The sequence below is a fragment of the Ochotona curzoniae genome, unplaced genomic scaffold (genome assembly GCF_017591425.1).
Source record: "Ochotona curzoniae isolate NIBS_2020 unplaced genomic scaffold, NIBS_Ocur_1.0 contig_2321, whole genome shotgun sequence".
Lineage (NCBI taxonomy): Eukaryota > Metazoa > Chordata > Mammalia > Lagomorpha > Ochotonidae > Ochotona > Ochotona curzoniae.
Genome location: NW_024465421.1, coordinates 22,638,932 through 22,665,903, shown reverse-complemented (window position 1 = coordinate 22,665,903; position 26,972 = coordinate 22,638,932). Strand labels below are relative to the sequence as shown.

General features: G+C 48.4%; 1 protein-coding gene across 1 annotated transcript in view; it reads right to left on the bottom strand.

Moving 5' to 3' along the window:
- Positions 1-4,869: 4,869 nt before the first annotated feature.
- ADCY9 (adenylate cyclase 9) overlaps positions 4,870-26,972 on the bottom strand; it is a 130,887-nt gene continuing 108,784 nt past the window's right edge. Inside the window, exons 4-11 of the mRNA XM_040973441.1 lie at positions 21,463-21,567; positions 20,291-20,508; positions 16,103-16,205; positions 15,109-15,317; positions 12,621-12,780; positions 11,441-11,589; positions 8,843-8,884; positions 4,870-6,914 (exon numbers count right to left, since the gene is read on the bottom strand). Of these exons, the coding sequence (XP_040829375.1) occupies positions 5,726-6,914; positions 8,843-8,884; positions 11,441-11,589; positions 12,621-12,780; positions 15,109-15,317; positions 16,103-16,205; positions 20,291-20,508; positions 21,463-21,567 (2,175 nt within the window). The 3' untranslated portion in view covers positions 4,870-5,725. The remainder of the gene's footprint in view (positions 6,915-8,842; positions 8,885-11,440; positions 11,590-12,620; positions 12,781-15,108; positions 15,318-16,102; positions 16,206-20,290; positions 20,509-21,462; positions 21,568-26,972) is intronic.

Sequence of the window (26,972 nt, the reverse complement as noted above, 5' to 3'; positions counted from 1 at the left end):
CGGGAATAGAACTGGCGCCCATATGGGATCCTGGTGCGTTCAAGGCGAGGACCTTAACCATTATACTACCATGCCGGGCCCCTAATCTGGCCTTTTATTAAACAGACAGATATCCAACTCTGTCACCTGGGTCTCTCGTTCTTTCCTTTGCAAAGGCAAGGGGGAGGAAAGAAACGGAAGCATGTGTGTGTGTGTTTTAAGATTTATTTATTTTTATTGGAAAACCAGATGTACAGAGAGGAAAGACTAAGATCTTCCACCTACTGGTTCACTCCCCAAGCGGCCACAATGGCTGGAGATGGGCCGATCTGGAGCCAGAAGCCTCGAGCTTTTTTCAGGTCTCCCACGTGGGTGCAGGGTCCCAAGGCTTTGGGCTGTCCTCATCTGCTTTCCCAGGTCATAAGCAGGGAGCTAGAAGTGAAGTGGAGCAGCCAGGATATGAACTGATGCCCATAAGGGATCCTGGCACAGGCAGGGCGAGAACTTTAACCACTGGGCTATCACGCCATGCCTGGAAGCACATGTTTTTGGCAGTATGCTGGACTTGTTGGCTGTCAGTATCAGCAGAATTATGTGGCTGGGAATTTCGGCCGGTGAGGGGCTAAACTGGGGTGAACCACTCGGGTGCTCTGACCCTGCACTTTCTGATCTGCTCCACAGGAAAGGACACCTCTGCCAACCTATATCCAGGAAGCATCATGAGGCCAGGCGAGGGTCCATGTGTTCTGATTTCCTTGGTAGAAAAATAGCAAGTGATGGGTGACTGTCTCTTTAGGCAGGAGCATGGACTTTACTGGATCCCAAAATCATTCTCATTCAACCAGTCAGGGATCTGGTCACCAGGCTGTTGTATACCCACTCCCTTATAGTCAGGTTTGGAAGCTAGCACAGGACAGAGTTCAGGATGATGGCAGAACAGGGGCAGAGGGCACCTGCTCAGGTCAGAATGGGACATATTCTGGGCAGTCCTGCAGCAGAACTGGTGCCAGTTTTGGAGGCTGTGGGGTGCTGCCTGTATCTGTTTCTGGCCCTAGCAAGCCCACCTCCTCAGGAGCCCTCAAGCGACACCTCAGCTCTGCTGTCCTTTCCCCAGATCACGTGGACCAATCAAAGCAAGCCCTCCTTGCTGACAGCCCTCTTTCCTCCCAGCATCTCATCTGAGAAGATGAAGGTCAGCGACCTTGAGTCAGCTGCAAAGGTGACCCCTGCCTCCTCACTGTCCCCAGACGGAGAGGGCATTTGGTGGAGACTGTGGCCCTTGGACACTCAGCTCTGGGGAGGAGGGACACTCCCCTCCTGGGCAGGACATGACTCCTACTGCGAAGCTCTCTAGTCAGCTGAGTCAACATTCTGCTCAGCTTGGAACCTTGTGTTGAGGCCACTGGCATTACTGGGAGAGGACTGCTGCTGCTGCAGTGCCACTGATGATCTCAAGGGCAGCACTTGTGGAATGGGCTGCCCAGTACTGGGGCCACCACCAAGTCCTTTCCACGTTCCCTGTAGGGGGCTAGCTCTTCGCCCTTGTGTGGATGCTGGTGGTCACCATTTTAACATGTCCATCAGCACAAGGATGCCACCATGTGATTCAGGTATCCTGGAAGTCCTCTAATTTTTCTGGGGGAATTCATGCTGGTAAAGCCAGAATGCAGAACAGAGTTTCCGAGGGCAGCTGTTTCTCAAACATCCTTAAGTATCGCACCAAGTTTCATGGCCTGAATAGAAGGGAGCGGGTGCTCAGTGAACACTGGCTGCATCTTATTTTTCTGTTGGAAATCATTTGACTTTGTATTTTATACGTTGAAAAGTTTGTTGGCTCCCATACATGCATACTTCACACATGCAGTTCTGAAACAAACATGAAAAGCATGAACCTGTTGGACGCATTTCCCAGAGAGAGTTGGAGATTGCTTGGGGTGCTGACCTTGAGAGTTGTAAGCTAAAGTCATTGTTCTTCTGCTTCCTGGGATTGGGGTGCCCTGCTCGGCTCCATCAAGTCCCAAGGTCACATGCAATGTCAAGAGGGTTAATTTTTAGGTGCAGTTTTAAAGGAGCCACATCCTCCATCAGATTCTAAGAGGCTTGTGAGGTCCACAATCAGTGCTGCTGGTGAATGTAATTCGAGGTGGGTGTCACGTCCTTCACCCCTTCTGCACACTTGGGGGGCCAGCAGGAACACAGACATTCTGCCCGGGTCCCCAAGCAGAGATGACACTCCCCGTTGAGAGTAGGTCAAGGAACCACATAAGCACTTGTGAAGGTTCAAAGCAGACACATGCATAGTGTGAAAACATACAGTCTTCCTTTCCTATGGCCCTCCTCCTAGGACTTGTTCCACTAGGACAGACTCGCCCCGTAACAGCAGGGCAAGGCCAACTTTGGGCCACAAAATGACAAGTTCCAGCGCTTGCTGTGAAACTCAGAGGCTGCCTCCTATGCTGGTTTCAGGCCCCCAGCGTGCCCTCAGCATGCTCCCTCATTCCTGGGGATGTTGGTAATGCAGTGTTGGGTTTGAGGATCTGCTCAGCACTGGTGTGGGCCCATGCAGACACCTGGACCGCACCTGCAGTCTGGAATGAGTCAGTCTCTGCACAAAACCTGGTTTGCCCTCTTAGTCAATTCCTGCAGTTAGGAGTTTGGAAGGTTGTAATAATGGGGAAATCTTCACAAGCAAAACTTCACTAAGACTTTACTAAAGCCTAATTAAAAAAAAATTTCCCAGGTAAAATACTTTTCAACCAAGGTTAACTATATGAAATAGCTTCATTAAAACACACACACGTTTAGACACACAGGGTAATTTTTAACAAATCTGAGGGAAAAAATAAATCTTTCTATTTCCACCAGAAAGCACGAGGACGACCCTGATATTTTCAACGAGGAAGTGCAGACATCGGGTGTTCAGGTTTTAGAAGAGTTTAATGTCCATTTCTTCAGTGGATGCATTTTCAAATGATCAGAATTAACAATTTTAAAAGAGCAGAGCAGAGAAAATACAGGAAATGCAAACAGTTGGTTCTTGTTCATTTAATTTCAGACTCTAAGTAAGCATGATGTGATTTCTGAAACAACCAATCAAAACAAAATGCTCACCTTGAAAATCTAGAAATTCCAATGCAGACATTATCTTTGGGAACTACAAATGGTTACAGCCCGGGTAGCAGGGCGTGCGCTGCCTTAGGCTCTCAGGGTCATGTGCAAATGTGCAGCTACGGTCTTTCGGTGCGGTCAGGGGCGCAGGGGTCATGCGTGGGCGCAGCCTGTGGGCCTCTTCCAGCTCGTGGAGGGGTCCTAACGGATGCTTTAACATGTGTCTGCGTGTGCTTGCTGACTGTGTGTGTCTGTGTGCCTACGTATGTGTCAACTTTCTGATCTGAGCTGGGTGAAAAAGGAGAGAGCGGCTGGGACGGAAGCAGCTATTTACACAGCTCCGCTCAGGGGTGGAGGGGATATTGCTTTCTGCCCTGTGTCCCTAAGAGGCACCGCCACCCTGCACAGTGTGCCTGGGCCTGCGGGTTGGCGTGCGAGCCCACGGCTGAGAAACTCGGCTGTCTCCAACAACTCCTGGATGCCGTGAGGCTCTGTGGCTTTGTGTTGAGGTATGCTCAGAGCAGGGAGCTGCAGGGGCCCAAGGGGCTGCCTAGTCCCAGGGGAACATACATCCTGGTTACTGAGGAAGGCTTGAGGTCTTGCTTTTGAAAGACCATGTGATACACTGGGTGAGGCGCCCTGTGCCAGGGCTCCTCCTTGCTCAGATCAACGGACCACCAGAGGCTGGTTCTTGGAGCGAGGAATCGCGGATGCCTTTGTGGGAGAGAGGGAAAGAATCCCGCGGCAAAGAAGTGTGTGCAAAGGTGAACCTGGGAGGGCACACCTTGGGCGAGACCACGGAGACACTGGCATCCACCAGCCCTTCAAAGCCACATGGCCTGGAGGTGGAAAGTGGAAGAGGATGACACTCAGATACACACCTTAATACTGATGGAAAGACAACACTAATGTGCCCACAGTCCCTGCATACAAGGAAAGCATCAGGTAGTGTTCTCTTAAGGAAAAAAAATGTCTGCAGTATTGTATAAGAATACATTCTTCAGAAGCGAGAGGTATTGTCACAGCCATCTTCTTCAGGATTGGAAGACCAAAAAATCGGACAGTCAGACCTGAAGGAAAAATCTCACAACCACTGAGAAGGTTCCATGTCCTGCAGGTGGTGATGTCCTGCTCCAGCAAAGCCCCAGGACTGGTGGCTGACAAGTGCCCGAGGTGGCAGGTTCTGTCCGTCTTTGGGGAGGAGTGACAAAATACAGGCTGATGTGATAGTTCCATGGTGAAGTTCATCAGGGAGAGGAAAGTTCAAGGGGCAGAACGTGGAGCCAGCATCATTCGTCATGTGAGCCGCACGCCTGCATCGCCAGAGAAAACTACCTTGGTCTTGGCCGGGATGAGAAGCTTCAGACTTGATGCGGCCTCAGCAGAGCTGCCGTGAAGCTGTGACTTACGGCAGGCTTGAGACTCCTCCCACTCTGGCTAGTTGCTTCATTTGCACATGGATGACTCTGTCCTGAAGCTGGGACAGACTGCCTGTCAGCAGCTCCAGGGATGAAACCCTGCCCCCATTAGGCCCTGCACTTAGTGCCCTGCCCAGATCAGCCTCAGGCCCAGCCGGGTCCCCTGCTGAGAGGAGGACCCCCCACCCCCCCCCCGCCGCTGTTTTCCTCTCCCCAGGTTCCCCCCAACTCCAAAACCCCCACCCACACTTGGCTCCAGGAGGCTGAAGTGCTGGGGGACACAGCTGGCTGCAACCTCTGTGGACTACCTTCCCTAGGCTTGTCTCCCTCCACAAGACGGCCCGGTACCCCCTCCCCAACACAGCATCTCCTGATAAATAAATAAATAAATAAGTGCAACCCTCAGGCATCAGCTTCTGAGAGAACACCTCCGCTCCCAACTGGAAGACCCCTCGGTGGAGGGTTGGGATGAGAGACGGCTTTGAGGTACCTGAGGCCTGGGCTCACGAGCTCGGTGCCTGGTGAGTGTTGGAGACCTTGGCCTGCCTGTGGGTGCCAGGGCCACCCACAGCCCACAATGCGGCCCCTGGCGCTTGGGAAAGTGTGGGGGAGGAGGGACTGGCTGGGCTTTCTTCAGCCCACACCTCACCCACCCCTGCCTCCAGGGCCCCTCTAGGTGAATTACTGGCACTTTATGTCAGATCCGTAAATGCAAGTGTGTGTGTGCGTGTGTGTGCTTACAGAGGAAGGCCAGGTTACTGGGGAACACTGTTACACATACAAGAAAAGAAACTCAATATATGTCATTGTATGAGCTGGACAACAAAAAGTGTCTCATGAGAAAAAGAAATTTAAAACAATGACATCTGAACCATAGCCTTTGTTTCAAACGTCAGATGAGACCTGAAGCCAAGATTTCCACCAGCGGCAGCCTCGGTCCCAGGCCCAAGGCCAGAGCCAACCTGAAGGCACTTGTTCTCCGCACGGCTGAATGGACGACCCCAAGGAGGGCAGAGTTCCAGGGAGAGGGTGCAAAAAAGAGGAGACATGTACGGAAACGAACCCTGAAGAACTGTGACCCACACAGGAGGGAGGGTGGGAATGACCACATGATACCACATCTGGGGACAGAAACCGTGGCGCTGGGGCAGCACCGCAGCCAGGTGTGAATATTATTGTGTTTTGACAAATGGAGCACCGTGGGCAGCTTCGGAGCCGCCTCACACACTCTTAGAGACGTTAAGCTTGGTGAGCTCGTCGGCCTCCTCCATTGCCACGTCTTCACAGTCCTCTTTCTCCATGGCTTGGCTGAGCTGACATCTTTCTTCGGTTTTACTGGGCTCCTTCCAGGGCCTCTTGGAAGACGGGTGCGTGTCCTTGGCCTGCACAGGGTCAGGACCCAGGGATGTCTTGTCCAAATACTGGACAGAAGGCACCAGGTTGGCGATCTCGTCTGTGGGAGACCGTCCAATGCTGCCATCGACCTGGACACGGATGTCCGGGGAGATAGACAGCTGGTGTTGTGGCACAACCCCGTTGTCCGTGCACTTGGGGTAAAGGTAGGTCTTCATCTGGCCCTTCCCCTTGACGTTCACGGTCCCTCTGTAGTCAAAGTCATAGCCCATCTTACTCAGGACACGGTAGCTTTCCTCACTCACTTGGATGCGGCACTCAACCCCGGTGGTGTCCATCCTGCTGGCAATGTTGACCGTGTCCCCCCAGATGTCATACAGCAGCTTGGTGGTACCAATGACCCCCGCCGTGAGTGGCCCATGGTTGAAGCCGACTCTGAGCTTGAAGTTGAACCACAGCATGTTGTTGTTGAAGTCATCCACCACACGCATCATCTCCTTGGCAAACTCGAACAGGATCTGCAGGTGCTCCTGGGGGTGGCTGCCATCCTGGCACTGTGCGGCGTTTAGCCCTGATGCTGCCATGTACGTGGCCCCGATGGTCTTGATCTTCTCAATGCTGCTGTAGTCCGGCTTGCCCAAGAGCTCATCAAAGTCCCCAATCAGCTCATTGAGGACCCGGTAGCACTCCTTGCCGCCCTCGTAGTTCTCTTCATAGAACTCACTGAAGTTGACGATGCTGGCGAAGATGACCCCCCCGCTATCATGGTTCTTGGAGTAGGTCTGGGACACCTTCAGCTGCTCTGCCACATGGTAGGGGATGATGTTCCGCAGCAGCCAGTCGGCCTGGTCCCGCATGCTCTGGATCTTGGTGCGATGCAGATCCGCTTCCACATCCCCATGGTAGTGAAGGCGGTAGCTGACTTCAAACTCTCGATTCAGGAACCAGACCAACAGGAGTAGGAGAAAAAAGACGAGAATCAGCTCCTCACCCACGGGGCCTCCTGGCCTCCTGCTGTCCTGCAGCAACGAGCTATTGCATGGATTCCTCCCGGAACTGGAGAGCAAAAAGATGAGAAAGGACAGAGCTGCTGAGTGCCTCTCCTACTGAGGGAAAGTTGGGGTACGGCCCAGCTAATTGGCATCCCATGCAAAGTGTTGCCAAGCTGAAGGCTGCAGCCTCCTGGTTCTGTTTGTTCAGCAGGATGAAGACATGCAGAGAGAAAGACTGGTTTGGGTACCTGGTTTCTTTAACAAATGCTGCAACCTGGTTTTTTCTTTAGCTTTAAAAAATCTGTTATTTTCCTTCATCTTTTATTTTTCAAAAAAAGCTCAATCTTGTATCAAATCAAAAGACTCATAAAGTAAATATGCAGACATGCTTTTCCCAGGTTCAACAATATTTTGCCTCTTTGTCTTTTTTCTTTACACACACACACACACACACACACACACACACACACACACACAACTGTGTTAAGCATTTTGAAGGTAACTGCTGACATATGACATTTCAGTCTTTAATATTTTGGTAAATGTTTCCTAAGAATAAAGATATTTCTCTATGTAACCACAATACCATTAACAGTCCTTCCACTCTGCCACAAATTTTAACTATTTGCTTTTTATATTTCTAATTTGACAGACTTGTAATGTTACAAAGAATTAGGGTGAGTTCCCTGATCTCCACGTGCCTATATAAGATTTTTGATGGATTAAATACATTTCCCTCTTCTCTGGGTTAGTTCCGTTCTGCCAAACAGAACTTGAGCAGCTGCAGAGCAATGCACACTTGCACTGTGAGATGCTCAGATGGTCTGGATAGCGGGCAGTGAGCGTCCTTCTCCCACAAGCACCAGGGCTGCCGCTCTCTCGCCCCTGCACGGAGGCCTTGGCAGAGAGCTGCTGACCACAAGCCACGCTGCAGTGAGGACTGGGTCCTTGTGCATGTGGACCACAAGCCGCCCTGAGTGTTTGCTGTTCCCAGACCGTCCTCCTGTAAGGCAGATGCCACCTCTGGCCCTCTGCTGCACAGCTGCTCCTGAGCCCCTCTGGAGCTCTTCTCCAGCTGGACCAGCCACAGCAAGACAGCTGCTCCCTGTGGACTGGGAGCACAGGCTCTTTCTGTTTGGATTTTTAAATTAAAAAAAAAATTTAATTTCTGGTTAAAAACACTTCCTACTCAATTTTAGAAAATTTAGGGAAAAAGTATAAATCTAAACATGATTCATCCATATCCTAAAATTGAGGTACTACTGCATTTTCTTCCAGTCTTTCCCCCTATTTTTATCTTGATACTTAGAGATCATCTGCATACTGGTTTGCTCCCCAAATGGTTAGAATGGCCAGGGCCGGGTAAGGCTGAGAACAGGAGCAGGAAGCATCCTCTGAGTCTCCCACAGGATAAAGGAGCCCAGTACTTGGCCTTTCTTTGGCTGCTTTACTAGGTCCATTAACAGGGACCTGATCAAAAGTAGAGCAGCTGGGTCTTGAGACAGCACACATACGGGATGCTTAAGCCATTATGCCACAGCGCTGGTCTCTTCAATTTATTTTCCACAAAATATTTGAAGTACCTCACATAATCTAATTTCTATTTTTGACTCTTTAGCCTATTTGGAATTTATTTATAGTAAAGCAAGGATTCCATATTAATTATTTGAAACTTCTAGTCAGTTATTTCAACATGTTTTACAGAATAAAATAACTTTCTATTTCTGAGATTTCCTTCCTAACTTGATAATATCTTATATAAAATGAACCCAATGCCAGTATGTCTTAATAATCATTTTAGTTTACTAACAAGATATTTTTTAACTATGTTCTGGCGTTTCAACAATTAGACATTTTCCACCTTCTCTTTTAAGAACACAAATATCATTTATTTCTTTCAAGTTGCAAGTGTTTCCAGGAAGTTGAAGATAAGCAATAACAGCACAGGGGATCTCATTTACTCAGATATTGGTACAATATTAAAAAGCTTACCTGGAATTCTGTACTGCATCAAGGGGTGAAATTACTATGGAACTGAAATTAAAGTGTAGAAAAAATATGATTATAAACGGCAAATACAACATCCTGGAAAGCAAGCTGACAGGCGTATAAGCAAACTTCCCTTCTCTCTGACACTGTCGTCCTCTGTGCATGTCCCCCAAGACTGAAGGCCATCTTCCATCTTGGAAGTCCCACCTTTAATACAAGCAACTTCATTTCTGGGTACTGCCCCATGCACGTTCTGGCAAGGGTGATGGCATTGATGGCTCCAGGAGAGCTTCAGCTTTCATCCTTCCATTGGGACCTGCTACTTGGGTTCACAGAAGGGTGATGGAATGGCCCTCCATTAGTTTATATCTGGATCCTAGTACGAAAGCACCACAAATGTGGCTGACAACACTGTGGATGGCACTGTGACATATGGGATAGATGTGAAAGGTTAACAAGCTAGTTTCTAGGAGCCAGCTCTGTGGCATAGCAAGCTAATCCTTCACCGGCAATCCTGGCATCCCATACGGGTGTTAGTTCAAGTCCTGGCTGCTCTACTTTTTAAGATTTATTTATTTCTGTTGGAAAACCAGATAGACACAGAGAAAGACAGACAAGAGAAAGATTTTCTATCTGCTGTTTCACTCCTCAAGTGACTACAACAGTGGAGACAAACTGAAGCCAGGGCCTAGAAATTTCTTCTGGGTCTCCCAATTGGCTGCAGGGTCCCAAGGCTTTGGGCTGTCCTCGACTGCTTTTCCAGGCCACAAGCAGGGAACTGGATGGGAAGTGGAGCAGCTGGGACATTAACTAGTGCCCAAATGTGATGCTGGTGGACGTAAGGTGAGGATTTAGTCACTGGGATATTGCACTGAGCCTGCTGCTCCACTTTCAACTGAGCTCCCTGCTAACATGCCTGGGAAAGCAGAAGATGGTACAAGTGTTTGCGCTCCTGCACCTATGAGGAAGACCTGGGGGAGGGTCATGGCTCCTGGCTTCAAGCTGGCTGTTGTGGCATTCTGGGGAGTGAACAGTACAAGGGAGGATTTCTCTTTATTTCTGTCTCTAGATCTGCTTTTCAAATAAACAAATCTTAAAAGCAAAACAAAGCAAAACAAAAAACCACATCAATTTCTGGATTTCATGTTCTGGTAGAGTTCTGTAATGGCTCCACCTTCAGACAAATAAATAGATGCTGCATTGTGCTTAAAGTAATTCAACGACTCATTAAAGTTCATTTTCAAATACAGAATGGCAGTTTTACTTCAAATTTTCTTTTTGATCTTGATTTGCAGACTATCTTTCACATTGTTATTATTCTATTGAGTAAACTGAGGGTCCATTACCGGCCACCACTTCATTAATATCCAAAGCTTCACTAGGACCACTGCATCTGATGCTGCCGAGGATGTGTGAGTTGAAAAGTTCTGTGCTTTCGAATTTACCAGAGCAGGACTCCTCAGCCACAGCTGTGTCTCACCTAGGGGGCACTTCAGAGCTAAGAACCATTCTCAATCAGCAAGACATGTAAGCTGGGGAGCTCACTTCTATTCACCAACGCAGGAACTTTTCAAGATCACACCTATGACTGACATCCTACATCTTTAAATTATTTTTGTAGCCAAATGATGAGAACTGGTCTTGTCTCCAGAGGCTGCCACATGTTCCTTGTATTTTGCCACACCAGCCTCTCCGTTCCTTTGTGCCTGTTACTGGTTTGGTTCTAAAGCCTGTTCTGAGCATCAGAGACCGAATGTGCTCCCTGGGGTGTGGAGGGATTTCAAGATCCAAGACGTATGTCTCAGGTCATCACGAGGGGGACTACTGACAATATTTCTAGGGGCCCCTGGTCACTTGCAGGATCCTGTGTACTGTCACTTCCTCTGTTTCTACGGGCTGCAAACCTGCCTATGTGCAGCAAACGGACTTCTAGTGAGGTAAGGACCAACTCTTCTTTGCTACATCTTCTTATAATTTTGCTTTTTCATGTTCTTGACTGTCCTGTATGAAATAGCTTCAGGTCTCACTTTGTCATTCTTTAGCAGTTAAGTCCTAGCATGTTACATCTTCCGGGCTGTCTGTTTTCGTGTAGGTACAGGCTGAGCAGCACTTACCTGAAATGTTTGGGTGGAGAAGTGATTCAGATTTCAGATCAATTCTGGATTTTGGGACATCTGCATGTGCATTAATGAGCTCTCCTGTGGACAGGTTAGCTCCAATCTGACCACAGAATCTCTTCCTGCTTTGTATTTACCTTATACACACAGTCTGATGCTGATTTTATACAGCTTTAGTAATTTAGCACACAAGACAAAGTTGGCATACACCAAACCAATAGATTCGCAAAGTTATGGGTTTGGGAACACTTGGAATTTCCACATTAAGGCTGCTCAATCTGCAGTGTGCTGTTAGAGCTGTGTCTTTCACATATTTCTCTGGGGCATTTGACTTTGGGGATGCTATGTGTGTTGAAAGCTCTTTGGGGTCATTGTGACAATCCTGTCATCTAGGAGATGACAGTGCAAATGCACAAATGGCTGAGCCCTAAATGACACAGGGATCAAGGTCAAGGGTGCCAGGCCCGCAGTGCCAGTCACATACCTGTCCGGGCACAGAGAGACATAGAGCAGGAGCAGTGGTCCAGCACCGACGACGGTGGCCAGGGAGGACCTCATCCAGGAGCTGAGCTGGCAGAAGTTACAGTAGTGCACCACAGCGACCAGCACAGCTGAGCCTGTAACCACTGGGAACTGAAAGGAGAGCAGGTGTTATGGTGGGCTCTTCTCGCCGTCTCCATGTCCTGCCTGAGATACCCTGGCATTGCAGTTCTATTTTGTACCAAAATATGGCTGATGCCACCAAATCACTTATCTCTGCATAACTTTGACCTGCCAAAAGGCACAGAGTGAGTCTTTAAACTCATGACCCAGGCCTTTAGCAGCTAAGTCACCAAGACTTTCCTCCAGGTGTGTGCTGCTGTGTGAAGGCAGGGTGAGGCCACCCCAGGCGCTACTGCCAGTGATCACTTCCTCTCACAGAGCTGCTCCACGGGCCCACTGAAGCTTGCTGTGGTATGATAGTAGCCCATCTCCAAAGCTTGCACCGGAAACATGATCTACAACAGCACTAGCTTGCCTACTCCCCATGGTGTTTAAGTCAGAAGCCCCTTTTCTGACTCTTGGCAGGAGACCCAGCCTGGGTCCTTCACTGGTGTCAGTTCTGAAGACTGACCCATGGTCTTCTATCATCTGGAAAGGCGGGACAGATTCTTCTTAGGAAAACACAGATGCTCCTTGGCTGATGGAGAAAGTATACCAAGAGCCAGTGCACAGCACCACCTTAGCCTCACCTAGCTCAAATGTGCCCTGAACTCTCACACCACCTTATACAAGCTTGTTTATAGCAAGGGGCTGAATATCTCATGCCACCTCCTGCATAATGTACTGAAAGCAACAAGCAGAATAGCTCTACACACTTCCACAGAAGGGAACCAACACCGGTCAGCTCTGTCCATGACAGAAGTGGGAAGGGGTGAAGCCAGGAAGGAGCTGCACCTGCTGGGGGTTTTACTGGCACAGCCAGTTACAGTGCTTGGGCACCTGTACAGGCTGTACCAAGTCATCCTTAAAAAGTGAGGTCAAGGCAGTAACAGGCTGTCTGTCTCTTAGAGGGCACAGCCTGTATTTAAATTGCTATCACAAATAATCAGGCTTATTAAGGAGAAGAAACCCATATGCACACACACACTTCCCAGAGAATAAGGCCACCAAGCATTACTTACATGTATGTTTGTCTCAAATTCAGAGGTGACATGGGAGTAGACGGCGAGGGCAGGCAGGGATACCAGCACGGCTCCCACGCAATGGCGAGGCAGCCAGCCTGCAATGCGTTCCAGCAGGCGCTTCGTGCAGGCCATGACGTCCTCTAAGAAAAACACCATCCTGGAACGGGGGGTGGGGAGGGCGGTGTCAGCAGCACGTGGGCCTGGCTGGGACACCTCCCAGGACAGCCAGGGCAGGCTCTAAGTCAGGAATGGCCTCAGTGCTATAGCCACAGCCACAGGGATGTGGGCAGCAGGCAGAGGAAACTGGCCTTGCTTTGCTTGTCACACCTCACATTCTGGTAAAAGTTGCTTGTCAAAAGCTACTCTGGCTTCACTGGCTCTGACCAATGGAGCATGCCAGAAGACTCACACCAATAGGTCCCAACTGTCACCTGTTTCCACCTGCCTCTCTCTGGGGCAAGAAGACTTGACTAAAGTGGTTCTGGAGGCTTTCTGTAGGTTTGGAAGAGGAAAAAGGGGGTGGTTTCTTCCACAGAGGGGGTGTTACTGCCATCCAGTGGGCAACAGTTTGGGGCTGTTAACATACACTCAACTTGCAGGAATACAACTAAGCCCTGTGCAAAGATCATTGTCCAGAATGATCTTTGGGACATTGTCCAGAATCTTTCAGCATCTTGGAAAGTCATGGCACAGACTGAACCCAATTCATGGTACTTTGTGCCACCAAACTCACACACTCGTGTGGTCCATTTCCATCTGTCACGTCCACAGACATGATATGCATGAGGCAAAACAGCTTTGTTACCATCTTCCCAGGGCACTATACAAGAGGAAGCACTGTGTTTTTCATTTAAATGACTTTTTGACTTTTCTCCTTTCTGTTGCTGTCTTCTTTTGCAATTAGGAGTCTGGGCAGCCACATCTTTGGGGAGAATACTGACAGACTCTAGGAAGAGGGGGACCCAAGCAGGAGGACCCAAAACTCCTGGTGAGGAGGAGGTCTGGACTGAGTGAAGGACCCTCTGGGCTAGAGCTGAGCCAAAAGTGGGAGGCAAAAAAGGGTGCTGGGGGTGTCCTGGAACGGAGACCCCTACATCTACTAGGGAGATCTGTCTCTCTCTCAAGCCTGATGCTGGTGAGGGCCCTTCTCTTCATTTCGGCTCCTGCCGGCTCCTGCAGGCAATTACTGGTGGGCTTTGCTAGGCTGGGGGCATATCCTGCTGGTGTGACAGGTCTGGATGTGGTCAGCATGGTACCAGGCCGCAGGTAATGCAGCATGGTTAGGAAAGGTGAGAAGCCATGAGCTTCCCCAGGGGGCAGCTTCCCCGACAGCTACTTGGGGTCTAGCTGGATCATCTATCTCTTTAAAAATGGGCTGTTAATATGCTTTTAAATTAAGCTATACCAGTTCCTTATTCTAGGTTAGGGGTAAGGAATATCTGGCCTATAGCCTGTTAAGGCTAGTGAAGGCAGCTAGCCAGGGACTGGCTGTGCCAAGGCAACTGCAGGTGGGGTTTGAAATTCAATATATCTAGAGCCCTAGTTACTAGGCTGACAATTTTGTGTGGCTCACCAAGGATGTTATAAATATCCAAATGACTCTTAGCAGACAAAAGGTTCCCCACTCCTATTCTCGATCTTTGGTTCTTTTCATAGATATGACCTGCAAATACTCCCATTTTGTGAGTCTTCTTTCTTTTTTTCTTTCTTTTCTTCCTTCCTTCCTTTTTAAAATTATTTACTGGACACAGTGAGAGTGAGCACTCCCTTCTACTGCTTCATGTCCCAGATGACACTGCCGGCTGTGACCTAGGAAGTCAATTTGGTCTTTCACGTGGATGCTAACTCGGGCCTCGCCACTGACACCCAGGTTGCACATTAGCAGCAAGCTGCAGTCAAGCACGGTGCTGGAACTTAACCTCAGACATTCTGCTCAGGGGCATGGGCACCCAAACGTGTGTGTCAACAGCAGGCCAAACACCCAACCTTTTAACTTTTTTGAGCGTATTGTTTGCAGCATAAAGTTTTAAACCTTGATGAAATTCCACCTAGAGTTGTTCTTTTGCTTCTGATGCTATTGCCTTGAACCATGCTTGTGAAGACTCAGGCCGACATTTCCCTCCACAGGATGCACAGTGTGGCACTTGCTGGCCCTCATGCTTATCCTCTTTCCCCTCCTGACTCCCTTTCCCATTTCCTGTCTTCCCACCTTCCCCTTTCAGATCTTTGATGTGGGAGCTCCAGGAAACACTGGCAGTGTCAGGGTTGCAGTGGGCACTGGCCTTTTCTATACATGTGTTCCCACTTTTGGCAAAAGCCAGTGGGGTTAAACCGCACAGTGTGGCCAAGGAGGGGGAGGGACAGTCAGCTGACTCTGAAGACTGGCGTGTGCGCTGCAGTCAGAATGTCCCACCCTTAGCTGTACAGCCAGAAGGGGGAGCTAGAGGCTAAGTGCTGGAGCTGAATCCAGCAGCAGGCACCTTACCTGACGGACACCACGAGTGACAGCACCTCCAGCAGCAGGGCTGCCCCAAAGACCGCCAGGGCAGCTGGCGGAGGAGGCATGGCTGCTGCCCCATACTTTAAGAAGCACGTGGCGGAGAGGACCAGGAACACTGTTGTAGACAGAAACACATCCAGGAGGGAGCTGAAGGTGGGACTGGCAAATGTCTTCACAGGGGAATTCTTTATCACCTGTTGAGAGCAGAAGACACAGAATGAAGACTAATGGATGGCCACAGAGTATGGCTCCCTGAGTGTGTGGTCTGTTCCTGACCAGGGCTCAGGTAGACGTGTTCCATTTCATGGTGAGGAAACTAAAGCACAGAGAAGTTAAGAAACATGTCCGGGGACACACAGCAGTCAAATGTAAACCATTCTGTGTCTCAGCAGAACGAGGAGTTACTGACGGGCGGGTTAACAGCTGCATCTATAAAGGCTGTGGCCGGGAATGGCCGCTGACTGCTGGGCTCCAGGCTGAGGCAGCATGACAGCTGTCTTCACAGCGGACGATGGCGAAGGCTAACACACACATCCCACACGAGCATACGTATGCATTCCCTCAGCCTGCTCTGGTCTGGCTCTGTGCTGGGTGCTGGGACAGACAGAAACTGTGTCTCTGGGAAGCTGACAGCCTGCTGTGGGAAGGGAAAGGAGTACAAACGACAAAGAGGCAAGTATGTAGTGTGAGGTGACTGAAGGACTGTGAGTCCTACAGAGAGAGGCAGAGCCCTCTCTCCTCCGAGCTCCTGTGTCCTTTTCAAGGGACAGAAGGCAGGCCAACAGCAGGTGGACAGTCTCATTTAGAAAGCCACAGCAGATGTGGCTAGGCCTTCCAGGCTGGGGGACACCAGCTGCAGAAGAAAAGGTCTAGGATGTGAAGATAAATCAGCATTTGCCCTCATGCTCTTCTCATTTGCTGGTGACCTGGCCCATGAGCGCAACATGTTTTCTTGGCACAGCTATGAGGGAACACGCACCTCTTCCTGATAGCTGCTTCTGTAGGATCGCTCCAGCTCCTGATCCAGGAAGTTCAGGCTGAACTGATTGATGGGCGGTTTAAAAAAATAATCCTTCATCAGGCTAAAAGACACAAAAATGCAATCCATCAACAGTCAGCCAATCACTGTGCTCCTTTCTACCAGAAGATGACAATTAGCTACCAAAGCACTCAACAAACACAGCACATGTACTTCATCTGAGGGTCACTATGTTACAGCTACTGTGCAACGGCCCCTTTACAAACCTCAGGCCTCCAACCCTACCCAAGAGTGACCATTCATCTTTTTTTTAAAAAAAGATTCATTTATTTTTATTACAAAGTCAGATATACAGAGAGGAGAAGAGAAAGAGAGGAAGATCTTCCGTCCAATGATTCACTCCCCAAGTGAGCGCAATGGTTGATGCCGTGCCAATCCGAAACCAGGAGCTAGGAACTTCCTCCAGGTCTCCCAGACGGGTGCAGGTCCCAAGACTTTGGGGCATCTTCTACTCCTTTCCCAGGCCACAAGCAGGGAGCTGGATGGGAAGTGGAGCCGCCAGGATTAGAACCGGCACCCATCTGGCATCCCAGCATGTTCAAGGCAAGGACTTTAGCCACTAGGCCACCACGCTAGGCCCAAACCATTCATCTTGACTAAACACACATCACTAGAACCCTGACACCCATAATTAGAAGAGGAGGAAGGCAGTATTTATTTTATTTTGTTCTGAGAAATGATCTTTTCTGAAAAAGCTGTGGATCCCTGCACTGAGCGAGCTTATACTGACTTCAGATGAGAACACAAATCAGAACTGCTGTCCTGTCATTCAGAGGACTGACAGTAATTACTACCGCAAAAGCAAACAGGTTGTTATCACAGAATTGTGTTTACAGTTGGGGTAATTTTGGTGCTATTGTCGCATATGCAGATTGTATGTGAGACCTGAGAAATGAAGAGGCTCGAGTGCTTTAATGGCACAGCAACCAAGCCAGCTTTATGTGACTTTCTCGTTCTTTGATAAATTGCCAGAAAATAGTAGTATTCTTTTTTGTACTGCAGAAAATTACCATAAATTCAAGGGGAGAGTGTTGACGTGATTTCAGGTGGCAAATACAGCCATGAGGAACTGTCTGTCTTACAGCAGCTATCACAGTGCAACCAGATAAGCTGTGTAAAGTGCCTTGCTTCAGCATGGTGCACAGCAGGGCTCACCCTGCAAGCATGCCTTCCTGTCCCAGCTGCAAAGCAGACACTCTCTTCAGGGGCAATGTACTTATGAAGAGTAACTTGCTTTATCCCAGACTATCTCCTGATGTCAGCCATCTCACTTCTTGGATAGAGGAAAGAACAACCAAGAGGCTGCGAGGAGGATGTGCAATGGCTACACGCCAGCATTCAAGCACAGAGCCAACCCTACAGTGAGCTGTTCTGCCCCTTCTAACAGTGTTGGGAGGTCTGCCTCTGGGACTAGAAGAGAGTTCCTTTATGTATCCATGCAGATGGATACATAAACCGTGGACAACAACCAAAGTGGGCAGAACACAGAGTCTCACATGGAAGAAGCTGAATTCCCCATTTTTACCTTTGTTTGAAGCATGTGCCTCAGGATTTAGTCAAGAGAATGTGGAGGGTGGCTAAAGCAGATTAACAAGCCACAGTTTTACCTACTTAAAAAGATAGAAAATGGGATTTGGGGTGATAACAGGTAGAAAATGAGATTATATAGCCCAAAGGGAAAAGAATCTTGTTCTTCAGATAAACCCTATTCAGGTCTCTGGCTGCGCCCATGTGTGTATGCACTTGGTGGCCACCAAGCACCAGTGAGGGTCAGAATGGCCTCTGCCATCTCCAGGAAGAAAACCTCCGGAGTTGAGATTCAGAGAGCTAACTACCAAGCCAGACAAGCAAAACTGATACTCCTCAAGGAGAATAAAACAAGATCCAGAGGTTTTAAGCAGCGTACACGTCTTCAACACAATCCAAAAATGACTAGGCACACCAACATGTCGGACACACGACCACACTCAGCAGAGGGGCAGTCCACAGAGACTAGCGCAACATCTCCAAGGGGAGAGTTTGTTGCAGATGAAGACATAACACATGTCACTACTACAGCGGAAGTAATCAGAATGGGGTGACACACCAGAGCAGTTTCACTATTTCTTCATTTGGAAGGAAATGATATAACAGTAACTCTCAGAGGACTTCCACAATTCCTGGATGTGTATTCCCACAACAATCACTAAAAGAAAAATGATGCCGAGAGGCCAAACTATCAAAGCACATTAAAACACAGCTAAAAGGTAAATGCCGATAGAATGGATAAAAAAAGCAAGAGAAACACATGGACAGGCAGAAAGAAAGAAGAAAACAGGATGCTGTATGCAAACAGTAAGCTAATGTGGCTCAGGATCAGAACAGACAGGTTTTGAGGCAAAGAGAATGACCCAGGATGAAGAGGGACACTGTGAGATGAAAAAAGAATTCATCAACAACATGTAACACTTATAAACGTGTGTTCATGTTTTAAAAAGAGTGAAAATGCTTGACACAAAAATTGTCAGGACTAAAAAGAGACATACACTCTTCCACAATCAGACATAGCTGGATATTTTAATACTTATATCTCAGCAACTGATAGAAAAATAGAAAAAACAAATAACAGACAGATGATCTGAACAGTAATACTCCCAACGAGCTGGACTTTATTGATCCTTGTGAATCACAACATTCTACAAATGCAGAATGAATATTCTACTCTTATGCCTGTTCACCAAAACCAACCACACTGAGGCCACAAAACAAGTCCCACTTAATGGATCAGGACTGAAATCCCACAGAAAATGTTCTTGGATGACACTAACCTTTTATGCAACATTAGTAGCTAGAGTACCTAAACAATAGGATTTCTGGAGCCAGAGCAGGGAATGCAAAAACTCAGCCTGGAACTGTCCTGACACAACAGGGAAGTGTGGGAAAATTGCAGGAGCCGGCCTGAAGGAGGCTCCCTTTAGCCAGACTGGGGACCAGGACAGTAACCAAAAAAAACGGTATTGACAGTGATGCCCGATAGACCATGAGACAATGTAGGAGTTCAGGTTGGACAAGGACGGGCAGGTAAAGCAGGGATGGGGAGGGTCCTTCCTTAAGGTGGGAGGCCAAGAACCAAGTGATGACTGTGCAAGAGATGCAGCTGGAATATCACAATTCTGAAACATCATAGTAAAGACTTTATCAGTGGGAATAATCATCAATGGGAATGAACTCCAGGGAAACTTGATGAAGAATGGGACTCTTACAAGGTTGCTCATTAGTCCCAGGGAGAGAGCAGCTAACTACAGTTCCTCATGGAAGGAACTGGAAAGACCCTGCTGATGTACCAAGGTGAGCATCACCTACGAGGAATCAGCAATGTGCCTCTGACACAAGATCCTCCAAAGGCGCCAGGATCACTCAGGTGGCATCTGGCCGGGGGGCGGGGGGGCAGGACCTCCATGACTCAGGAGGAAACAGTACACTAAACCAACATCAGGAATATTCTACCCAAGGACTGGGACATCGGCATCATGGAGACCAAGCACATCTGAGGAAGAACAATCAAACAATGGAACACATGATCCTAAGCTAGGGAAAACGCTTTCCAGGACACGTTGGATCAGCTGACAAAACTGGAATAGAAACTGCAAATTAGATAAGCTATCAGATCAGCGTGAAATTTCCTGAATTTGAGAGACTCAAAACGTTCACAAAAATTCATAGTATGAAAAATCTCATATACTGGATTTCAAATGCTTTTATACGGACATTAATTTGTATTTTAGGTCCATTATTTCATGAACTTTTTGAAGTACTTCTGTATAACTATATCACATAATATTCCTGTTTTAGTATAAAGGGTAAATACCATGACTTTGCACCTTTTTCTCAAATGGTTCAGAAAAATTCAGAAATAGATGTCACAGGGAGAGAGAAAGAGAGGGAGAGAGGAGGAGAGTGATAAAATAGACTATTCACGTGCGTAAAACTGGTCATCTGGGCAGAGGATATCAAGAAATTTCTCCCTACAATTTGGGCAACTATTCTAAGGCTCAAATGAATGCAAAATAGAATAAAGTAATATGTTAATGATGGGAGAGTGTTTCACCTGCACACCTCTGCCATCACTACAGACGACCCTGGGCTTACCTGTCTTCTTTGATAACGTCCACAAAGTGGGCATCGGTCTTCTCCCGGATGTTCTTGAATCTTAGTGGAAGCAGAGCTGATTGATCCAAGCTTACCCCTGCCCACCTTCCCTTTTCCTGCAGGATCTCACACAAGGAAGTCTGACTGTTGGTCAGCTTCTCCTGCTGGGGAGGGCTCAGAAGTCCATTCTGAGTTTTGGGGTTAGGTCCTCCAGAAGCCTGCCTCGAGACGAAGAGGAAGCAAACACAGGGAAGTAAGGTGGAGGCACAGGATGTGAGCTTTCCCCACCTTGACCTCTGACCCTGCTGGAGCCCCCTGAGCTGCTGCTGGACACTCTGACTTATGTCAGAGGGGCCCACACCCGCAAGGTCCCTTTCATCTGAATGCTCCATCAGGCAGCCAGGAAGGTGGGACATGGGAGGAGCCAGTAAGCGAGACAGAGTGGAGAACTGAAGCTCTGGGAGTTTGTTTATCCCAGGACCAGGGGTTGTGCAAGGATGAGTTCAGGGAAAACAAGCCCAGAGCTATTGGTGTGTGGCTTAGGCAATGGTGGAGGAAGACAGGGGCTGATATTCTGGATGTTGAGAGGGGTATGAGAGACAAGGATTGACCTGCTCACACAGGTCCTATGGCAGATGACAGGGCGGAGGATGACAGAGATGTAGGCCTCCCTGGGAAAGGCAGCCTTCGTGAGACGGGCTCCCAGATGTGGGTTTCATCCCATCTTCCCCTCTGCCCAGACTGGTCCCAACGCCTAGTGCCCCAGCAGCCTCCTAGCTGCTCACCCTCTGGCTGGCCTCCGCTGTTGTTTCCCATTTGGAAAAAGCCCTTCACCCCCATGGCATGCTCATTTTCAATCACATGCTGAATTCAGCTTCTAGCACAAAAATCAGTCCTTAACCACTCTCATGCACAGGTTTTATAACTCTCACCACCCACGTAGGGAGTCCCACCCAGTCAGCAGGTCCTCTTTCTACTCTGTGTGGGTGGGTTCCAAGGTCCCACCCTGTTCTTTATCAGGCTGTTCTTGGCCCAGAGGACCAGAAGGTGTGGCACAGTGTTACCTAACAGGAGTTACTCTCAGAACTAAGAAGTTGACAAGAGAGGAATGTCACCTTAGGTGGATGCGCCAGGAGAGGAAGTGACAGGAACAACAGCCATGAGCCTGTTACCTTGGTGCTGTTCTTATGCTCATCTTGACAGCCATTCTGGACAGCGCCACCTTCTGCACCAGCTTCCGATTTGGGAGCAAAGGTGATTCCACATGAAGGACAGGTCTACGAAAAAAACAAAGGTTGTAGAAACACACCCAGAAGCCAGGACCGCCCCTGTGGTCATTGCAGGTTTTCTGTCCCGTAGGAGGCTTACCACACCACTAAGGAAGAAGTTTCAAACAAATGAGTTGAAATCCACAAAAGCCTGTACAAGGAGGCACACAGCACTGCTACACACAATGGCTAACATATGGGATCTTAAGTGTTAGTTGAATGATGAATGGAGAAACCAACTGATTTTGCAGCACAATGAACTAGTACTAAGCCATGAGAAAGAACGAAGCATGACCACGCCACGGTGCGGATGAACCCTGACATTGCTGCGCTAAGGGGAAAAGGCCATGCCATGTGTGAACCCATCCAGGAGACACGTCCAGAAAAGGCAAATCCCAGGAGGCGGCAACGGGTTAAGGGTTGTCAGGTAAGAAGGAGATATGGGCTTGGGTCTGAAAGGTTGTATCCTTCCATCTTCCCTGCTCCCTTCGAACTCCATGTTGAAATCCGAATCCTCAGGTTGGTGGGTGATGACTTGCAGAGGCAAGGCCTGTGGGAGGTGCTCAGGCTATGAAGACAATCCTCATCCCGGGGCCTGGTGTCCTCGTGACAGACACCCTGGGGACCTCCCCTGTCCCCTGCTCCTGGGAGAAAGCACCAGACGTGAACCAGGAGACAGTTCCTCACTTGACCTTGGCCTTTCCAGTCTCCTACGCCATCAGAAGCAAGTTTCTGTTGTTTACAAGCCCTGATATCTTGACTAAGATAAGGTTTTGTTTGGGGGTGATGAGGACCCTTTAAAAATTTACTGTAGTGAGGGTTGGACAACCTTGCAAATATACCAGGAACCTTAAAGGTCCGATTTTATACTATGTGAATCAGACCTCAGTGGGGCATACTAAATAAGCAAACTAGCCCCTAACCCAAGAACACTGAGTTCTCTACTGGCAGAGGTGTTCCCATAAGGGGTCCAAACGCGCATGCACAGACCCAGGGATTCTTCAAAGTTTACAGGAATTAGCCGTCCTCGAAAAGGGAAGGCCACACTTAGCTGTGACAGGTGCAAAGAGCAGGGCCTTGTTTCTCATCAGCCAGGTTCAACCCTGGGCCCAGTTATCTACTGGAGTGGAGATCCCATTCGAATGGCTAGCCCTTGATTCCCTCCTCTGCAAATCGAGAGTGAAAATACTTCCTCTTGAAGAAACACTTTCAGGGCTTGTGTTGTAGTGTATCAGGCTAAATCTGTACCTGTGATGCTGGCATCCCATCTGAGCTCCAGTTTAAGAGTCAGGTGTTAACCCTTGCACTCTGGCTCCCTGCTAATACGCCTGGGAAATCGGTGGAGGATGGTCTGAGCACCTGGAGGAAGTTTCGGAATCTGGGTTTCCTGGCCCAGCCCTGGCTATTGTGGTCATTGTGGGAAAAAACCAATGGAGGGAAGATTCTCTCTCTCTCCTCTCTCTCTCTTTCTCTAACTCTGCCTTACAATTCTTTCTTTTTTTTCTTAAAAAAGACATACTTTGAGGATTACAGAAATAAACAGTAAATAGCTCATGCAGCTTCTGGAACACACTATATCCTTAATAACTCTGCTGTTATTAATGTGACTTAGTAACCTAGGAATTGCTGCGAAGAACGGAATAATAGTTTCCAGTGAAGAAGACCAAATGCAGCAGGAGGGAATTGTTTTAGGACTCAAAAACAATTTCCAGGCTGTAAGAATGATTAAACACCTGGATAGGGCCCAGCGCAGTAGCCTAGTGGCTAAGGTTCTTGCCTTGCATGTGCTGAAATCCTATTTGGGTGCTGGTTTGTGTCCTGGTGGCCCTGATTCCCATCCAGCTCCCTGCCTGTGGCCTGGGAAAGCAGTCAAGCATGGCCCAAAGCCTTGGGACCCTGTACACCCATGAGAGACCTGGAAGATGCTCCTGGCTTCTGACTTTGGATCAGTGTAGCTATCGCCATTGTAGCCACTTGGGGAGTGAAATCAGCAGACAGCAGATCTTTTTCTCTGACTCTCCTCCTCTCATTTATCTGACTTTCCAAATAGATATTAAAAAAAAAAAAAAAACCAAAGATTTAAAAAAAATTTTTTTTTTTAAAAAAAGACCTGGATAAATTGTAGGAGGACAGCATTGTTTCAGAGGTTGACACTACGGGCAGGGATCTGACCCAGGCCTTATCTCAAGTCTGACAGTGAGACTAGGTTATATTAAGCCAAAGGACAAAGATTCTAAAGGATGATGTAGACTGCAACTCCAACACAAAGCACCTGCCAAGTTTAAACATTCATATCCATCGGAAAAATGAAGCAACTAGATCTAATGTGCTTAGTTTTGTTTAAGAGCTGACATGAGTAACAGGGGCAAACTGTTCTACTTGTCAACAATACACAAAGGAATGATCTATACACCCCTGTCAGCACTGACTGTGTTAAATGGTAAAAGATTTCACCATCTTCTCATATGAACACACACACACACACACACACACACACACACACACACACACACACACACACACGGAAGGACCTGGAAGCCCCCAGTGGAGAAGTGAAGTAAATGTGCCCAGGGACACTTGAGCAAGACCCCACAGGAGCTTGCCTGCAAGGTGGGAGTCACTCAGCTGTGGGCAGTGGCTGGCACTGGCTCCTGCAGGGAACCAACTGGTAGACAGGGCAGAGAGGTGGGAGGCTTGACGTCATGGCTTGTGACTCTAAACCATTAGGACTATTAAAAAAAAAAAAAGTAGCCAGAGATGTCTGGAGCTGCTTTGGCGCTAAGGGCTCTGGAATTAAACTGTCATGGACTGAATAGTGGCTCTATGACACAACAGGTTCTCTCTGAGCCTGTTTCTGGCTTTGTAAAGTGGGGCTGTGTCTCTCCCACAGAATCATTCTAAGGGCAAAATGAGGACATACAGGGCAACCATGTCAGAGGGATTTAAGCCAGCTTCATTCTACGCAGCAACCACTAGGCTCATGGAGGACTGACTTCCTTCCACACAGGGGGAGAACTGACTAGTTTTATCAGTAATTTAATGTCCTTCATCACAAGCAGGCCTGCTTGGCCTATAGGCAACTTTAGGCATCAATTTGTTTCAGGAACTTTTCTCTTCCCAGGTAATTTCAGAAGTCACCTGCCCTTTAGGTGCTCATAGTGGCTCAAGTGGCTGTGTAGCATTGGTCCATGCATTGAAGAGCCACAGTTATGGGTACCAGAGAACAAACAGAAGACAGTAGGGGACTCTACTCTCCCCACGAGGGCTTCCCTCCCATAGACTGTGGCCTCATGAGCTATGTTGCACACTAAGCAGCCCACCTCAGGGAGCAGCCTTGGCAGGCTCCACAGATAAAATCACTGCCATGATGATGGTAGCTACACCGGTTCTGAACCATCCATGTGCCAGGGACAAATCAACAACAGCAGTAGGTCCTCAGCCATGTAGTGTCTGTGATCCAGTCAACCCTCACAGCAACATCTGAGGCAGAAATAGTCACCCTGATGTGGTACAGCCTTCCTTGGTGGTGAGGACTGGGCTCGGGGCTCCTGGCCCTAATCACCACAGAGCTAAGGCTCTGGCCTCCTTTCTTGGCTCAAGGAAGATTGTGGTGCTTCGATCTCCTAAGCCTCTTCCTCCCAAGTGACCCAACTAGCTGTTCACTTGGTTCTTTTAAGTGGCACCTCCGGCACCACAGGAAGTTGCCAAGGGCCCCCCTGAAAGAAATACTCCACGGCTCTGGAGGGTGTTGGCTGTTGCTTGGGTAACCCGATTCCTCGGAGAATGCACTCTGTCTTTTCCCACCTCATCTGCCTCCTCTACAGGTCACAGTTCTAACAGGTCTCTAACACACTGGGCATATTTGCATTTGTTTGTAGTACATTTCAGTACAGGCACCCTATGTTCATGATACACAGCTATCCAACACTCTCTTCAGGGATGTTTCTCAACCCAAGATAAATCAACTCTAAGCCAACAGCTGTTCCTTTTCAGGGCTGTGAAAAGGGAGAGCAGGGAGGCCTCTTTCCCCAGGAACAAGAAGGTAATAACCTTGGAGGAGTTGACCAGTTATGGTCAGCTCAGCTGCACATAACTGGTGAGCAGGACACTTCGTTACTGGGAGAACTATCCTTTGTTCCCAAACTCAGAGTTGCATCAACCATGGCTGACAGACATGATCATGACTTGGTTACATAATATCACTGCAAGCTCTTCGTGTGTATCCATTTATTCAGTCCTCATATGCACCCTTGAAGCAGGAAGCTCCTTTTACATATGTGGAAACTGAGGCAGAGTTACGCGGATGTAACTCGGCAGAGAGGAACACACTCATGGCATCTCCATGCTTGCTGAGTGGACTAACGTTGTGCTGTGGTAACAGGGCCCTGCTGCTTGAGCACACGGATGAGGCACAGACACAAGGACTTTAAAAAGACAGTTTTTGCTAATATGGTCTTAGAGGAAAAGAGAAGCAGTAATTTCCATAGAAAGGCATCCCAGAAGCTGTGAGGACAGGAAACCACAGGCTGCAAATACCAGAGGCACAACAACATACAAATAAAACCCTGCAAAACTCAGACACCAGATCTCAAAGCCAAAGGACCCTGAACCTCTCATTCAGCCCCCTAGCCCTCAGTGCTTGCCGGGCTTAGTCACTGAGGCTGGTCACGATCAGCAGTCAGAGCAGATGAGACTGCGCTGTTCAGCAGACTGCATAATAACGAGACTCTTGCTATGTTGTGGAAACATTCCATCCGAAAACTAAAATTAGGAAAAACTTAGTTTTCCGTAGTGTGGAAGGTTTGTCCATGTGAACACTTCATTTACCTGATGACACCAGCTAAATGAGGCTGGGTATAGCTTCTCATTCAACTCATGCATAGATGTGAACAGACAGACATTTTACACTTCGGGAAAGACAGTTTGTCTTTGCATACCTTCACCATACATAGCTGCAGCTCGGTTATCCACACTAAGCCATGAACACTGGCACAGCACTATTAAGCAAACAGCAGAGAACATGCAGATGCCTCAAGCTTCCATTTGACGACCCTCCTCTGCTTCCAATTCCCATCCAGGAACCCACAGTGCACTTGGCTTCCATGCCTGCTTGGTTTCCTCTGGCCTGGGGCCATTCCTCAGTCTCCTCTTTCACAATCCTCACGCTTCTGAGCTATTTCTACAATGTCCTTGTCCCCTTGCCACACTGCATCAGGGGTATGTGGTCTCCACACACCTTATAAATGGTGATGCTTATCTGGACCACGAGAAGGTGCCCTGCTGGGCCAGTCCATTATATATTCACCATTCTTTCGTTAACGACTAATGCACTCTTAGGAGGGAGATGCTCCATGGATACACAAGCGTCCTGCCTCTCTTCAGATTTCCACCCACTGATTTTAGAATTCCCAGGT